This window comes from Erpetoichthys calabaricus, chromosome 17 (assembly GCF_900747795.2).
Source record: "Erpetoichthys calabaricus chromosome 17, fErpCal1.3, whole genome shotgun sequence".
NCBI lineage: Eukaryota > Metazoa > Chordata > Cladistia > Polypteriformes > Polypteridae > Erpetoichthys > Erpetoichthys calabaricus.
Genome location: NC_041410.2, coordinates 86,708,665 through 86,726,846, shown reverse-complemented (window position 1 = coordinate 86,726,846; position 18,182 = coordinate 86,708,665). Strand labels below are relative to the sequence as shown.

The following is an 18,182-nucleotide window of genomic DNA, read 5'->3' as shown; positions in this document are numbered from 1 at the left end:
TACATTCATTATCTCCAGTGAGAAAACTTTCTAAGCAGGTGCAAGTCAAGGGTAAGAGAAAACAATGAAAGAACAAGCATTTTTAATTGGAACTAGACAATCGTGTAGCCAAGGTTTATTCAAGCTTTTGAATATCATCACCTCTCTTGGGTCCATACACATGCTTCTAAAACTAAAAACACTTCCCCCTTGCACACTACCTAATCTACCACTCTCGCCTCTGTAACCCTTCTTTGCAAATATTTTAAGCTTCTTCACTTTCTCTTTATCCCCCTTCTCTCCCCTAGACAAATCCAAGCAACTGTTCACCATGCAAGTTCCATAACATAAAATAATTGAGTTAGAAGCCTGTTAACTTAAATCCTAAAACACATTTAACTACAAGACACAGGTAGGTCAACATTTAATGCCTTTCCAGCTAAATTTGACTCATAAGGTTACTGAACATAAAATGGCCTTTACTCAGTTTGAACTCCACATTACCCATGCAAACCAGTCTAAAGGCCAATCACATTACGCAGCTTTTCCAGTGATTTCCAGTCATGGCCCTTCAATTACATAATCTTAGCAGTGCGCTCCCGTGAAGCAGATCACCTAATGTGACATATCCATTGACTAAGACAAACTAGCCTGAGACTCACACACAGAGCCCACTTGGAGCATCAGAGCTGACAACCAAGGAATTCTGATCCAGAAATACAACACATAGAACGCAGCGACCAGGAATTAGGAACACAGGTGTTTTCAACCTGACAAACAGAAGAGAAAGTTGTCTGCGTGATGTCTCTTGTTTTATGTACCAAAACAAAATGGGAAAAAATGGGTCGAGACTGTGGGTGAATGCAGCTATTAACCCTTCATACAGTGCCACTTCTTCACCCAGCACAGAAGCTGTGCACCTCATAAACAGAAGAGAAGCTAGACTGCCGGATGTCTAGTGTTTTACATACCATAACTGAAAGGGAAAAAAGAAGGGCAGAGACTTCTGCTATACTAGCCACAGCTGTTAATCCTTCGCACAGCACCAGCTCCATTAGGTAGCCCGCTGTTGGCTGTCACAATAAAGATCCAGTACAACTATACCGGAAGGTCAGCGTTCAGTCGGTAAGTGTGACACAGGCAGCAATTTTCAGTCGTGTAATTTGACATGGTGCAGCACTAAGATCAGCGACTGCATCAACAAACCTGACTCACCCCACAAAAAAAAGTCGCATAATGTGACAAACGTAAGTGAAGACGACAGATAAACAGAAATCTAAACTCCCTCAGTGGCTCTTTCCAAATCTATTTAAAACAACCCTGGTGCAGAGAACCAGCAAGCAGGCTGACCCCACATAGCTATGTGAGCCCAGCATCTACAAAGAGAAAGGAAGGGTTTTAGGTGTCAGACACTGATGGAATGAATTCAGACATACCAGACATTGGCAACAGAGATTTATTTTAACTAATATTCTTTTAATTGTGGTTTGTGTGTTGTGTGTGACGTCCTTGCCATTTCTGGTTTAATTGAAATTTGACTGTATTAGTATTCAAATATTCTTCAAAATGTTAGTCATAAATACACTACTTTAAAATTTAGCCTAGTAACAATCGTCTGGAACCTCTATTCAGTGCATCTGGTATAGATATAGTAGAGATCAAATAACATTGCTACTGTATATTACCACTAATATACTTGCATTTCAGTTTATAATTCAGTGTTGAGATTTTATCTCGGCTTGCCAATTCTAAAATCTCAGCATCCCTTTTCTGAAGCAATTCTAACAGAGAGACAGCAGTTTTTCAGATCCGTTATTCCGCCTTCACTGTCTTTAGGAGATTAATTTGTTTCTCACACCTATTCCATCATTAAAACTGTATTATAAAAATGGGCTTCAGCAAATTAGTACAACTGCAAAATTAAGGAAAAACAGCTATTAATGTAACAAATTTGACAAGACAAATGTTTGAAAACATACCCTCCTTCCTCAGTTTGTTTGTGAATATATGCAATAATATCTGCTGCTCGACCTGTTCCTTCACAAACCACCACTGGAACTGGGGGGCTCTCCTGCAGGTACTCTAACACAGTGAGAATCACATTGGGTCCCCCTTCAAATATCAGGGCTACCACAGGTACACCTTGTCCAATTCCTGAAAAAAATGTTTACGTGTTACAAAAGGTAGAATAGGCTTTATTGTGAAACTACTATAAAAAATTAAGAGGTTCAAAAAGACATTCCCCTGAAAATGACAGACAATATTAAAATATATAAATACAAAAAAAAACCACACACACACAGGTTTAAGTGTGAATTTCGGTATAAATTCCAAATGCACGTTTTTCTAGAATTTCGAATGTCTTGAATGGAGCGGTGTGTTGATGCCCATCAATATTAAAGCACTTTTCTCTGCCTGTCATCTGTGCTATAGATTATTCCTTCACGGCAGTTTGTGAAATTTATTTAAACATTTTAACATAAACCGATACATTTGTGATATTTAAAATCATTTGCAGTGTTCTGTTTTATTGAACCATCATGCAACCTTTTCTGTGATTTGTATTTTTTTTACAACCAATTCATAAATAACACCTTAAGCATTACTTTACAGAAAGTGTAATACTATTTAGGCAAATACTGTTCACCAAGAACTTTGTATATAACTGGATACATATTACTGCATCACAAAACAGTAACCTCCCTTGTAACAGCACTATACCCATATAAATCATTACATTCTTCTTGATATACAAATGTTATAAAACATTTGATAAATATATTAAATTGTAATACTGCAGACTTAAAATGGAAAGTTTTCTTTTTAACTTCTTGTATTATTTCTGATACATACACATCTAGATAGAAGTCCCACTATTCTATAACACAACACTTTTGTAAATCAAAATTAAATTGCTCTTCTTTCAGAACCTTGATATTAATTACTTTAAACAATTAACTGCTTAAAAAAAAAATCTTTTCCATTAAAAAGTTTTTTTTTCCTCCCCTCCAAATATAATGAAAAACGCTTGCCAAGCCACACTGCCCTCTTGTCTTATTAAAACCCAAGTACACATTCTTCGATATAATTCCATATCACTAGCTTACCTAAGTTACAGTAATTAGCATATAATTTGTATGTGCATTTCATATTAAATGAATGGGTCCACCACATTTATAGAATTCTTAAACAAAAGTAATTAACAGTCTCTCAGTTAAGGCAATCCTTGTGCCTTACAAAAGTATTATTTTAGTAGGTCACCTTATCTTATTTAGCTTAGGTCAACACATTCTTGTCATTTATTACCTGTCTTAACCACAGACAGCAATGTACTGTATTTATAGACCAGATAATAACAGACTGATTGGAAATGTGTAACTAACTATGACTTATAATTTGCAAAGCCACCTTTGTGACAGTAGCTAAAATATAAATAGGTATAAAGTGTCACCAGGCAGCATAGATTATCATCTATTTACAGCTACAACTGTTTCATTTCACTCCTTACTTTCCACAAACAGTCTTTCTGGGAAGCTCCCATGTCCTCACAGAATGGCCTCAACAGTTTAAAGCATCTGACTCTGCATTGGCTTTTAGAAGTTCATGAGACACATGTGCATTATATATTCTATGTTGTTCCAAGAATTCCGAGTGATCAATTCCTTGTACATCTCACTTCTTCTGTAGCTATAACTATTAGTTATGTTCTGAAACCTCTTTATTTTCAGTGCTTTTCTGAGGTCAAACTAAAATCTTTCTCATCATGAATACTCTACCTAAATTTGGATATTTTCTCCTTTCTTCTTTAATACCTCATTAAAATCATTTACATTATTCTCCTGAAACACCTTAACAGTTAAGTCAAACGGACTGCATATTATCTTCTTTTCTCTCATTCCAGTCTAACTTTCTGTAAAATATCTACATGACCTTTCCAAATAATTTTTTTTGTCACTCAACTAACCACTTAGTTTATTCTTATAGAAATATGACAGCAGATTCCAAGACTGGATCAGTGCATTAAATACACAGTATTGGCAAATTATAAGTCCAAATTGAAGAAAAAAGTGTTTTTAGGCACTTTCATTTTCTACATTAGTGGTAGCAATAAAACAAATGCCATGCATTTTACCATAACATCATGCAGAACACTATTCAGATTGTAAACGAAAAATTGCAGAGGATTTGCCTAACAAGGCAACACAAATGTTAGACATTTAATTTAAAATTACATTCAATACAATGAAGGAAATATACTACATACTGCTGGTCATGTTCATTTATGAACAGGTGAATTTGACGTAATCTGCCTAAAATCCTCTCAGTTAACAGCTCCTGGCACTGCGAAACTAAAAGCTGGAGGACTTGTGGAGAGACACTTGCATACTGAATTTATACAGAAATACATTTTAGTAAAAATGCACATCTTTACATCTTACCTGAAGAAGGGGCCCGAGTTTCCTCGAAAGCTTGCATATTGTAATCTTTTTAGTTAGCTAATAAAAGGTGTCATTTTGCTTGGCTTTTCTCTACATTCATAATGGCTAACACGGTACAACACCCTAGTACTGTAAAAATGCACAAAACTTTAAGCATTATAAAGAAGCCTGTAAAAATAATGAAACTGTTAAGTTTAATATAATATTTTTTTGTACTATAGGTCAGTGGCCGCAGGTTTTTGCTCCAACCATTTCCTCAATTATTGTTATATTTAATAGATCTCATTGTTTAATTATCTGACCCTTATACAGGTGGAGTGGTGGCTCTGAGGCTAGAGATCTGCACTGGCAATCGGAAGGTTGCCGGTTCTAACCTGCAATTGCTGAGTGCTTTGAGTAGTGAGAAAAGCGCTATATAAATGCAAACAATTTTATTATTATTCCCTTTTATTTTGCATTAACAAAAACTGCAATACTGTCAGGTTTACACTTATATGAATTTAAGATGTATATTTTTTTCTGTAAATTTAAATGCTTACTTTTTTTTTTTTTTTTTTTTTAATTCATTGTTTCTATGGAATTTGCTTTCTTAATTGTACCTGAATACAGAAGATGTTGATCACAACAGACACCAGCACAAATGACTTTGAAAGTTGCAACTACTGGAGTGGTAATTACCCTAAGTTGTGCTTACCAGTAAGTAAATCATTGTCTAAATAACCACAACATTAAAAATATATATTTTATATACACAGTATTTATATGGAAAAAAATGAATTCATACCCATAATAATAAATAATAATAATTCATTACATTTATATAGCGCTTTTCTCAGTACTCAAAGCGCTATCCACACAGGAAGGAACCGGGAAGCGAACCCACAATCTTCCACAGTCTCCTTACTGTAAAGCAGCAGCACTACCACTGCGCCACCTGTGAGGACATGTAATACATATAATTTCTTGCTTAATTCAGTAAAAGTACAGCATGTTTAAAAAAAACAACCTGGGAAAATGACGACTTGTTTGACTAATATTGGAGTCCAATTTAGAGAATAAGTGTGTTGGGACAAAAACCTGCCATCACAGGGGGCCACCAGGACTGAACACGGAGAACCATTGCTATAGGTAATGCATTAAAAGGTTTAAGTGAAAATTTAAAAAGGACAAATATTTTAAACAACCCACTACTAATGAGGTATGTGCACTTGCACTTGACTTGCTGACAACACTTACTTGCATGAATTCTTTGCAGATTAATGTGTTTCTCTAATTCTCTGCGTAGCTTTACTTCTGCTCCGTATTTTCCAACTGTTCCATCATCCACCAGAATGAAGTGCGAATGAAGATTGTTCAAGACATTTAGTTTACTTAGGGGGTTTAGTAGTGTTTGATAAGGTGCAACAACCTAAGCGACAAGTGAAAGGATTAAATAAAAAAAAAATACTAAAAACAAAATACTTAATTTGATATAGCCAAAACAGACTACCCAAGACAGAACAGAGAATAAAATACTAAATTCTCTCTTACATCTCTTCCAATCAAGTCATTTCTGTTCTCAATTACACCCCAAGGTGCTATTCCAACTGTGCAAATTTTCCGAGATGATCGGGATGAATGTTCCTTTAAGGCATCACCAACATGTTTGGCAACACCTGTAATTAATGAAAACACAAAATACTTGTGAACAATACTTTCTTTGTATATATCAAAATAACAAAATCAGGACAACTGTTTAATCTAAGAATTATCAAGTAAAGTGATGTTAATTATTAAAATGTCATCACATTATATACAGCATCATTTAGCACAAAACACCAATGTTAAAAGTTATATACAATATGCAGTGTAACCTAACAAAACAAGAACAAACATAATAGCAAAATAGCAAAACTACAGTAGATTAAGCAAATGAAAAGTATTCCAAAAATAAACAGCTTAAAAACAATTAAGCTTAATAATTTATAAAATCTGATCACTGTGGTTACAAAAAGCAGTTCTGAATCATTCTCCCTGGACTATTAATAGGAGTCACAATGCCATAATTATAAATACCTGGCAATTTTGTTAATTGAGCTATACACAGCAGTAAGACCATGTTATAATTATATTCTCACCCATGTGTCACAGCATTACAGGGTATAATTTTCTGTTATTTGCTAATGACTACTCCAAAGCAAACCCCTTATATACTTTCCTCCCCTGTTCTTAAGGACTATATTTTTGTCTCTTGCCTGTGTTCACTCCTCCAGTTAAAATCCAAGCTCCTGTTGTAACCGCTGCTTTAATGAGGCCCTTGCCAATCACTTGTTTGATACGAGGATGCAGATCAAAGTTTTGCATTCCTCCGTGCACAGAGATGACGATCTTTGGAAGCTCCATTTGCCATTCCTTCAGCATAAGGCGTAAAACTGCTTCGGGTTTAGAGTCATATGATAGTCGCACATACTACAAAAAAAAAGTTATAAATATAAAATGAAAATCAAAACTTTTATCAAAATGCTTACATATTAAGTCTTGGATAAGATTATGTATTTTTAAAAACTCCTACGGTCTACCAGAGTGCCTCAAGTTAGACCAACTGCAATTTTATTTATCAAGAATGTGCCTATCTTCACAATAGAAAAGGGCCTCCGACGTACCAGAACAGCATAAAACCAACTACTGTATATATATTTAACAGTATAATTTTACAACCAACTGTTCCATACATAGGACACTTACGGAACACCTAAAAGTACAAACAGTTCTACAAAAATATGAATCACATTGTGTCACAGAACATTATAAACAGTAGTCCAGTCATCACTAGTTAATTTTAAGTACTTCTTAGCACTTAATGTACTTTAAAAAAATGTCTGCGTTTTCTGTAATGTCATTTACAAGGGTGCACACTGCAAAACATTTAAATGCTATTTATGCAAAACAGCAACACACAGAGGCTGTAAGCACAAAATAACTCAGGACTACATAGTATCTACTGTACAATAATACAACCTCCTCAAATCCATTTAATCTGGACACAGCACCAGTTCATCACAGAGCCCGCACATGCACTAAACTGTGCCACCACAAGGGGTCAATAGGGAATGTGGAAGAAAAAAAGGATTAATCTCCCAAGAAAATGCCAAGCACACTAAGGAAGAATGTACAAACTCCACACAAGCAACATCCAGGCATGGGATTCATACTCGGCTGCTAGACATCTGAGGTGGTAGCACTACACACTGTGCCAACATGCCATTCAGTTCTTGGATGATGTGCAGTTTATTTAACAAAAGAGAACAAACATATATAGTCTTTATCCATAATTTTCAAATGGCACTTTTCCAAAAAAAAAAAAAAAGAATGAAATTATATTAGGAGACCACTGGATGGGTTGTTGCTTTTTTTTTTTTTTTTTTTTTTTTTTTAATTGTCTTCAGTATTACTGAAAATGATGTGTCTTCTACTTTGTTCCATCACAGTAAATATATTAAGACACATACAAACATCCTTTAACAATGTGTCGGTTTTACTAGAATGCCATTTCCTACACAGGGAATTAAAATGGCTTCAAAATTATTGTGGCATTTACTACCTTTGTTTTGCTTTTTTCCTACTAGGAGGAAAAACATGACAGTATAGCCATTATACAGCACCACATGAAAGCTGTTTATGAGAAACAATAAAAAGATAGGAAGAATTATTTGATAAAACCTCAGTTAACTCTGGGCAACACTACACTGGGTGGATTGATTGGTCTGTGATATTCCAAAACAAAACTTTATTTAGCACAGATGATGTGGACACAATATCATAGTGCGAACCATTTGCATTGATTGTATTAACACATTTTTTATTTTAAATAAAGTGGTATCTGAGACAAACTAAAAATGAGCTTAACAAATTCAGATTTCAAATCATATTTCTTTTCACAATATACACTTCTTTTAAGTAGGCCTGGATATTTTTTATATGTAAAAGAGATTATTTTCATATGGAAAGGTAGAAAGATCTCAAATAACTTTTGCTTGTTGTGTGCAACTTAAACATACCTTGGCTCTGTAGGAATGAGACCCTCCCTGAAAGTTGATGATGCCGTAAGCATCAGTTGGGTTTTCCTCTGTATGTTTTTCCACTGACCACTCCTCCAGCTCTGGCATTTCATTTTCACCCAATTTCACATCCGAATACTTCATTGCCAAGCTGGCTGTGAAGCCAGCATGCTGCCTCACCAGGCGCCCACAGCAACATCTATTAAGAATAAAATATGTTTTTACTATTCTTGAAATCATTTTATAGCAGTTTAAACTTTCCATAGAACATAGAGAAAAAATATTTGTGAAGAAAGCTTTTATATTGAATAAGGCAACAAGCCTTTCTAAACACTTCTGTTTAAACCAGAATGGAAAAATTAAGTTGCAAAAATGACATTTAGTAACTAGTAATATGTAAGGAATGGTTCAATACACAGAGCAAGAGTGCGTTTGGGTATTAGAAATGTGCTTGTAGAATTTATTTCATTACAAACAGACATTATGTGAAGGGAGAGTGTTTTATTATTATATAAACCAAAACATGCAAATTATAAAAAAAATAACCAAAAGCATTAATACTTTTATAGTTAAAATATTACAACATGTAAAAGTACTATACTGAACAAAAGTTTCAGGCCACTCAAAAAAAATTTTAAGACTCTCTCCAAGAGTGTTTTATGGTCAAGAAAACACTACAACATTATAGTAAACACTGATACAATAAAATAGAATTGCCTAACAGCAGAGAGTGAGAGGCAGATATGAATTCTGTCCATTTACAGCATTAGCTGTCCAGAGTCCCATTTCTTCAATTCCACATTAGGCTCAGGCAAGTGAAACTACAAAAGCAAATTCCTAGCAGGCAAGAACTCGTTGATTCATGCATGAACAGAGTATACTAGACACGCTGGCAGATGTTTGAAATATTGTTTCCAACAATTGCTAAAAACTGAAGGATTAATTTAAGAAATGTGACAAAAAGTATATGTATAACTGTGTACAATACATTATTCTCAAAGATACTGAACCAACAAGATGAAGAAACAAATACAAAACAAAACACACACATAAAAAAAGTGTACTAACTAGTTCTCGTGGCTCAAAAAAAGAAAATAATGTACCATGTTAGGTTAGAAAATAATGAATGCTTTATTAAATAATGAAAACTTTGTCACCTTACAGTAATAATACATCAAAGGAATGTTTTAACAAAAATACTGGTGAATCCATATGATGCTTAAGCAGTTTTCTGACATAACAGTTTAAATATGAAAACAAGAAAAATAGAAAAGCTAAGGAGATTAAAGCCATCTAACCTGTTTTTATTGAGAAGGCACAGCCACAAGGACCTGAGGTACCAAATATGAATCCTGTGCACAATCCCTGGTTCTGTGGAGTCAGGATAGTCTTCCTGTGTCTGTATGTCACACAGGGTTATTATGCTTTGTAATTGAAGACCCCCTTCATTCATTGGTGAAGAGTCCTATATTCAATTCAAAACTGTGATCCCATTTGAAAAGGCTTCCTGTTTATGGACGGTTTTCATTCCCCAGAGGTATTTCACAATATTTTATCAAAAAATGCATTAATTATGCAGGTTGAGCGCATAAAATTTTTTTCTTTACATAGATGTTTTTGATATTGCTTGCTGCTGCCCAGAGCTGGTCATTATTGGCTCCAATTCTATCAGAAACATCTGTTTTCCACTGATACATGTGATTAAAATTTATTTCATCCATTACTACAAACTACATGGAGTAAGTAACATATAACATATCATTTATGAGTGGAGTACGCCTTTTAGTTGGAGATTTTAAACTGGATCCTTTTGGCTGAGGGTTTGAGTATACTTGGATTCACAAATATGGAATGGAGAAAATCAACCAGAGATGTATGTTAGTCTGCTCTGGAAAATACAGAAGCAGTTAGGCAGAATACTCTAACCTTGAACATTTGTTTCAAAAGTCAGGGTTTGCTGCTGGTCTCTAGCCTCAGAGCCGTTTATACCAACAAGAGCAATCTTCTTCTTTCAGCTGCTCCCATTAGGGGTTGCCACAGCAGATCATCTATTTCCATATCTTCCTGTACTTGTCATCTCTCTCTGTCACCCCCATCACCTGCATGTCCTCCCTCACCACATCCATAATCCTTCTCTTAGGCCTTCCTCTTATCCTCTTCCCTGGCAGCTCTATCCTTAGCATCCTTTTCCCAATATACTCAGCATTTCTCCTCTGCACATGTCCAAACCAGTTCTGCAGACAAACTATTTAAATTTGCACAATAAGTAATAAAAGTATATTCTGTTCATACTGCAACAGCTTATTTAACTAAACCATACAACACTAATGTTCATAAATCCTAAAAATGGAATTAATGGAGCCATATAGCCCAATTTCCTCTAAAAAAACTGAACTGTATTCTAAAAACCTAATACTTGAGTCTGGGAAGGAAAAAGGCCAGCTCTCTCAAATGTTTAAGTATGAAAATGGGTTGTTGCCATAACATAATGCACAAGTTTTAAATGCAAATGGAAGTACAGGTTGTATACCAAAAGGTTATAAAAATATGTAGCTTTAGCCTAAAAAGGTACATAATTTTATGCAAACTGCAAGTGGGCTGGTAAAATGCTGTGTGTTATTACAATTAACGTCAAATATTCTGCTCCACAAATTTATTTTGCAATCATGAAAAGGAAATGGGTAAAGTTCACCACCCAAAAAATACCCGAATCAGGTTTACATGGTATTTAAAATGAAATGTCTGGAATAAAAGATATGGTAAACATTTTATTGAGACTAAGAAGTAACACCATCATTATCTAAAGTGTGGTAAAGGTTACAAGTGAGTACTTGTTCATATGATACTTGCACAGAGTATCAAGGACAAAGCTTTTTTTTTTTTTTTTTTGATTAACTTGTTTAAATATTTTTTAAAGGTGTTTATAGGATACACATCCCTGAAACATATAATTTCAGCAAAATGTATCTTGGTTCCAGCTCCTCTAGATAGATAGATAGATAACTTTATTAATCCCAATGGGAAATTCACAATCTACGCGCAGATATTAGGGATACACAAAGAAATTTTTATAAAATTAAAGACCAGAATCATTGCATTCCACTTATTAAAAACAAACCACTATGAAAATCCTGCATTCTTTGTTATTAACTGACATGACCTTGAAGTGTAATGAACAATCGCTACAAATCTCCTTCTAAACCAAACTGCAAATTCCAAAAAGAAAAAAAATGATGCAGCATATACAATTATAGTAACAGCATTTAAATATGTAATTGGACATTCTACTCATAGTGGTTATTGCACTCCTACACAGTAACATTAAATGAGAATATTCTGAGCTAGCATACATTATCCTCACTGAATGCATGACTTAGTGTATATACTATATCATGAACCACATTTGCTTTTAAATTGGCATAATACGTTTCTGCTGTATCATCATCATACTGAAGCCAACTATAGACACTCTCACTAAGCAAAGCCTCTACTTTTGCATCTGAATGCACCTTGTCCTTAGAGCACACTTTGTAGTCTTCAAAAAAAACGTGTAACCAAAAGCCTTTGCACTTCATTGTCATTGTGATAGTGAATGCCCTACTCAGTAAATGATTACAAATCAATACAAGAAGTTTCCCTTGAGTATACTACGAGCTTGCTGACCAATCTAGTGTGCCGTGAGTACACTAAAGTGGAGTTCACTACCAGCCGCTTTCATCTTCTAGTCTAGCTGCATCTTTTCAAGGAACAGTGCTTCCCAACCCCCATCTACTACTTTTTAGGCCACACAGAGAAAAATAACTACTGATATACAGTAAAATGTGCTCTTAATGAGGCTTTAGCATAAAAAAAAAAAACTTTTCTTTGCTTCATATTCTTGGGATTAAAAACAGGTGTTGATAAAACTAATGAAGTGAAAATAGTGTTAGAGAAGAGCATACATTTTCTCTGTTTATTTAATCAGCTGAAACATATAATGTACTGTACTGTATATTTTGGTTAGATGTGCTCCTGTTTCAGTATTATTTATTGCTGATAAGAGTATTTCAAACATCATCACTGCCCTGATGAATTGTGTGTAAAAGAAAGAAAACTGCAAAACTAAAAATGCATTTGAATGATTTACACTGTTTACAAGTATAAGCAAAGACTTACTTGTAATATATGCCGTCTGAACTAAGCAACATGTAATGAAGTGTATAATCTCTAATTTGTAATCATAAATAGCTGTGCTACCTGTCTAAGATGGGTTGAAATCTTATGAGTTGAAACTGCTGTGTTAACGTTTGCAGAGCACCATGCAAGGCACGTCTGTTACATGTCATTTGGTATGGGGTTTGGAAAAGCAGTGTTGTGAAGTGCCATCTATTGGAATGACAGAGACATAGCAAATTGCAACCAGATGGGAACTCGGACACTTTTTCTTTTATTAAGGTAAATTATCCATCAAAATAATCACAATTACCTGTTTTATCACAGTCATTCAGTCCTTTATAAAAATTTTAATGTCATATAAAAATAAAAACAGTATTCACTCAAATGTTCCTCTTTTCACCATTTATTTGGAAAGCTTAGTCCACTTACATTAATTCTTCTGTTTAACTTCATTCAATAAGGGGATAATATTTTCAGCATAATACAAGGAGAGACACAAAAATAACCGGACTGGGCTTGGGGCTTTCCTAGAAAACCATCTGGACGTCCGCCAGACATGAATCGGAGAACTATATCCCCTCCTACACACCCTCTTAAACCGCTGACCGACTAGGTATATCCTGTGAATAACCCAGTCAGTATTTGCACAACAATCGCTCCACGAGTTGCCGCGATAATGTCGAGTGGGGAGAAAAAAAAATAAATATCAAACAACGAATAAACATCAAATTTCTTGCAAATTTTCTCTCTTTCCATAAAGCAGTTTTTGACTGACAAAAACATTCCTGTCCTCAATCATCCTCCCTATTCAACCGATTTAGCTCCCTGTGATTTTACTTGTTCCCGAAAATCAAGTGTGACCTGAAGGGAACATATTTTTCTTCAATGGGCAAAGTGAAGACAAAAACGGCAAGTCTGTTGACTTCCAGCACTGTTTCAATCAATGGGAGATACGTATTGAGCGGTGTAGAGATCAGGAGAGGGAGTATATAGAAGGTGACAATGTTTAGAAATACTGTAATTCACCAATAAATTGTTTTTTTTTTTTACCAGTCCGGTTATTTTTGTGTCTCACCTCGTATATATGACACCAATGGGCCTGGGTTTATAATAGCAATTATATCTTATTATAATAAATGCAGCCGACTTACCGAACAAGTTGTTGGCAAATCTGACATCCTGGAAGGCATCTGTCAAGACAAAAAATGTATACTGATTCCAAATTCATCATTTACACAATATGAAGTGAATTATAAAAAGGTATCAGAAGCAACTGCAAAGAACTTGAGGATAATCTTGGGATGAAATAAAAAGTAACATACAAATATGCTTCCTATTGCATAAGCATATAATATTGTATCATAGCACATTACTAATAAAAATAGAGCTTTTAGAAGATATATAAAAAATGTTTTCAAAAGAATGGCTGGAGCCACTGTTAAACTCGGGACAAGAAAATTACTTTTAATCTCGCACTAATGACTGGCTACTAAGAACAGCATCACGAGTACACATTAAAAGCAGGAGCAAGTGAGGCTGAAAAGGTTACTGTATAATCACTACGGCTGGTTGTATTTGGGAACAGTTCCATCTAATGTCTCTCACTATCTAGATCCAGGCTTTGATTTTGAATATGTGCCTTTTCAAAACGTTTATAATAGCTAAAGTTTATATCATTGCTTTGGCTGTGTGTACACGTATGTGAGCCATGTGATTGACTTGAGCCACTTCCAAGATTTGGTTCCTGGATTATCCTGATACTTCTAGGAGAAGTTCCAAATGACAGGAAGCAAGCCTGGTTTGCTAACATTAAAATAAATTTCTTCTACAATGAACGAACATTGCATTACAAAGAAAATAAAAGAAAACATTAGCTCATGTTCCAAACCCCATCTCAGAGAAGAACCACTGACATAAGATTGTACCCAAGTAAGAACATATTTCTTTTCAGGTAATTCAGCCTGTCTTTGCCTGCACCATGGTGTGCTGCAGATTGGTCTGAGAAGAGTTTAGCTATTGAGTTTAAGAAAGGCACAGATATTTTATTTGCACAGGTGTTTTATTTTTTCCATAGCAATTGGAATGGGCTTGTCCCAGTGTGGAATGGATCCAAGATAAAACATGCACTAGGTAGGATCAAATGAGAGGCAATTTCTAAGTTAGTACTCTAAATGTTTAAAGCTAAAACTTAACAAGTAAAAAGAAACAACTACTTCAGTCTTATCTAATTTCTAAACTTTTTGACCAGTTCAGGGACATGGGGCACCAGCATCACTGGGTGTAAAGTAGGAACCATTCCTAGAAAGAGCAAGGTCAGTCAAAGGGCACATTCACAACCACATAAAGCCAAAATTTTCTAACCTGCATTTCTTTTAAATGTGAGAGGGAAACTGGACTTCCTTGGAAGAAAAACTATACAGAAAGATGTAACTCCATACATGACATGTCCTGGCCAGGATTTGAATCCATGACTCTGTAGATCTAAGGTATTACCACACCACCATGCTGCTCCTAGTTATATCCATATGTTTAACAGAAGCATGAAAGAGCGCACAATTTTGTAAATGTGTTTTAAATTATTTGTTTAGTGGGAACCTAGTGATCTAAAAGAAAATGTGCAATACAAGTGTAAAAACTAATCATTTTGTGCTGTAGCTTCCTTGGAGAAAAAGTGAATCAGAGATTATACTCTAACTGTAATCTAATTCATCAAAGTGTCAGATCGAAAGCAAACATAATAGACAGGACAGTAGTTTATAAATGTTAATGTCTTTACAAAGCGACTAAAATATTTAATACTACTTGTTAATCTTAAGTTAGCAACAGACACACAACAAAACTACACATAATTACTGAAAATATTATAAGCAATACACTTGTCCAAAAAAAAAAAAGAATAAAAATTGTTAACAAGTTGTCCTGTTTGTTAATGTTAGACTGTGATGTCCAGTGTGAACAGGAACATTTTTGCAGCTAAGTGTGATAAAATCGTGGAGAGAAGTTATCTCCTGCAAATAAGAGGTCGTATAGGTCTTTTCCTTGGGGGGGGGGGGGGGGGGGTATGGAGGAGAGAGTGTCCTGTTGCCTGTATTATAAAAGCTGCCCTAACTGGAGCAGTTCAAGCACCTCAGGGTCTTGACAGATGAGTCAGTATTGTAGCAGCAGTTATAGCAGTTGTGCTAGACAGTGGTAGTGAAACAGGAGCTAAGGATTCACATGAAGCTTCCGATTTACCAGCCAGTCTACATTCCACAACTAATCTAGGGTCACCGGCTTTGGGTAGTAACTGAAAGAAACAGATTTTAAGCACAAACAGCCAAAATGAGGTTCCTTTGCAGGATTGCTGGGCTCAGTCTCTGGGACAGAGTGAAGAGTTCATCAAAAGAAGCTTTTATGGATTGAGAGGAACCACATGGACTGGTTTGGGTATATTGATCCACTAAGACGTGACAGCGTGATTACATTTTTCTACTGACCTGGACGTGTCTGGGAATTCCTTAGAAGGGGTTGTAAAACGTTGCTAAAGATATGGTGACCTGCTCTGTCTGGGTAGGCAAGTTACTACAGTGACCTCATCAGAAACAAAACAGTTCTCTTCAATGAAGTGAAATGTAGTACTAAATAAAAAAGGTTAGGAACTCTTACATCAGTTTCTTTAGTGATAAGGCATTCAGTGGTAGCTTAATTGATTTGAAACTTGAGACTCCTATTAAAATTAATTATAAAATAAACAAAAAGTGACATTTATTCCATATAGAAAAAGTTGGAATACCTAGAGTGCCTATACAAAGTAGTTACCACTTAGAATATTTCGCATTTTATTGTTATACCACAACAAATATTGCATTTAATTTGGCCTTTTCACATTAATCAACAGAAAAACCCTTTAATGGAAAAGTAAAAAACAGAATAATAACTTAAGTATTCAACCCCTCCAAGTCAGTATTTAGTAGATGCACCGTTGGCAGCCATGACAACCTCAAGTCTGTGTGTCCAGGTCTCTCCGTCAGCTTGGCACATCTCTACGCATTGCCATTTTTCTTTGCAAAACTGCTCAGACTCGTCAGGTTGCATGATGACCCTGAGTGAACAGCCTTTTTCAGGTTCAGCCACAAGTTCTGAATTGGACTGAGATCTGGACTCCAACTGACCACCCTCAGGACATCAAGAAAATTAAGATTGTTGTTTTAAAGCCATTCCTTTGACGCTTTGACCTTATGGTTGGGGTTGTCAACCTCCTGAAAAACAAAACTTCCCCCAAGGCAGAGGTTTCTTGCAGATTGCATCAGCTTTTCCTCTAGGATTTCCATGTGTTTTGCTGCATTATCCTCACAGAAGCATCCCCGCAGCATGATGCGGCCATTACCATGCTTCACAATAGGGATTGGGCGTTTTTTGATAACATATGTAAGTTTTGTAAGCAAATAAGCTATGTATCTGGTTTTTTTTTTTTTGGTTTTTTTTTAACTTTGGCTTTCTTTTGGTTACTCCCCTGTCCCATAAAGCTATTACAGATGAGGCACCCGAGTAATAGTTCTTCTTTACTACTCTCCAATCTGAGCCACTGAAGCTTGTAACTCCTTCAGAGTTCTCATAGATTTCTTGGTGTGCTCCCTCACCAGTCTTCTTTCTTGCACAGTCATTCCTTGTTTGTAGGACTGCTCTAAAGATATTTCTGTCTCTTCCACACTCCATTTCTTCATGATGGATTTTTTTTTTTTTTTTAACTGCATGTTCTAGTCTCCTTCCCAACTTGTGCATTCCAGTCACCTTTTCAAAGAGTTGTTTGGACTGCTCTTTTGTCTTTATGTTGCAGGTTACGTCACCATACTGACTCATCACAAACTGGACCTTACAGATATTTATACTACAATCAATTGAAGCTCTTGACTGCCAACCGATTATCTCAATTTGGTGAATGTGTGACTTCTGAAACCAATTGGCTTTAACAGTGATCATTTAGGTGGGTCACATTAAAGGGGATAAATACTTTGTTGATCAATTCTGTTGTGTTCTAAATTCAAAATTAATTTAGATCCCTTTGCAGAAATCTGTTTTTACTTTGACTTTAAAAAGTCTTTTTCTGTTGATCAACATAAAAAGCTAAAATAAATCCTCTGTGATTCAATGTTGTATAACAATAAAATGTGAAAACTTCTGGGGGGGAGGGGGTACTGTACAACTTGTACTATGCATTAGATAAAGTTTCCAATTTAAAACTTACTTTCTGAAATGGAAAGTAAAATACAAAAGGAATTGCATACAGTTTTCAGTGTAGTATGTGTGTGTGTGGCTGCGGTGGGCTGGCGCCCTGCCCGGGGTTTGTTTCCTGCCTTGCGCCCTGTGTTGGCTGGGATTGGCTCCAGCAGATCCCCGTGACCCTGTAGTTAGGATATAGCAGGTTGGATAATGGATGGATGTGTGTGGGGTGGGCGGTCAAACACTTCTCTTACAAACTTTATTTTACACTACATCTTTCTATGTTCGTTTATTTATTTAGCCAAAATCTTTACCCAAGGGGGTTGGGAGCACGCACTGGGAGTGTGTTGCTGTACCCACATCACTGGAACAG

General features: G+C 35.6%; 1 protein-coding gene across 2 annotated transcripts in view; it reads right to left on the bottom strand.

The window, feature by feature from the left end:
- The window catches only part of trpm7 (transient receptor potential cation channel, subfamily M, member 7), a 119,615-nt gene that overhangs the window by 55,784 nt on the left and 45,649 nt on the right, over nucleotides 1–18,182 (bottom strand). For both annotated transcript variants that reach the window (XR_007933720.1, XM_051920263.1), the window contains exons 3-8: nucleotides 13,762–13,800; nucleotides 8,456–8,654; nucleotides 6,653–6,866; nucleotides 5,949–6,073; nucleotides 5,655–5,826; nucleotides 1,959–2,133 (exon numbers count right to left, since the gene is read on the bottom strand). Coding sequence is in view for 1 of the 2 variants with exons in the window: in XM_051920263.1 (XP_051776223.1) it covers nucleotides 1,959–2,133; nucleotides 5,655–5,826; nucleotides 5,949–6,073; nucleotides 6,653–6,866; nucleotides 8,456–8,654; nucleotides 13,762–13,800 (924 nt within the window). In the remaining variant the exon portion in view is untranslated. The remainder of the gene's footprint in view (nucleotides 1–1,958; nucleotides 2,134–5,654; nucleotides 5,827–5,948; nucleotides 6,074–6,652; nucleotides 6,867–8,455; nucleotides 8,655–13,761; nucleotides 13,801–18,182) is intronic.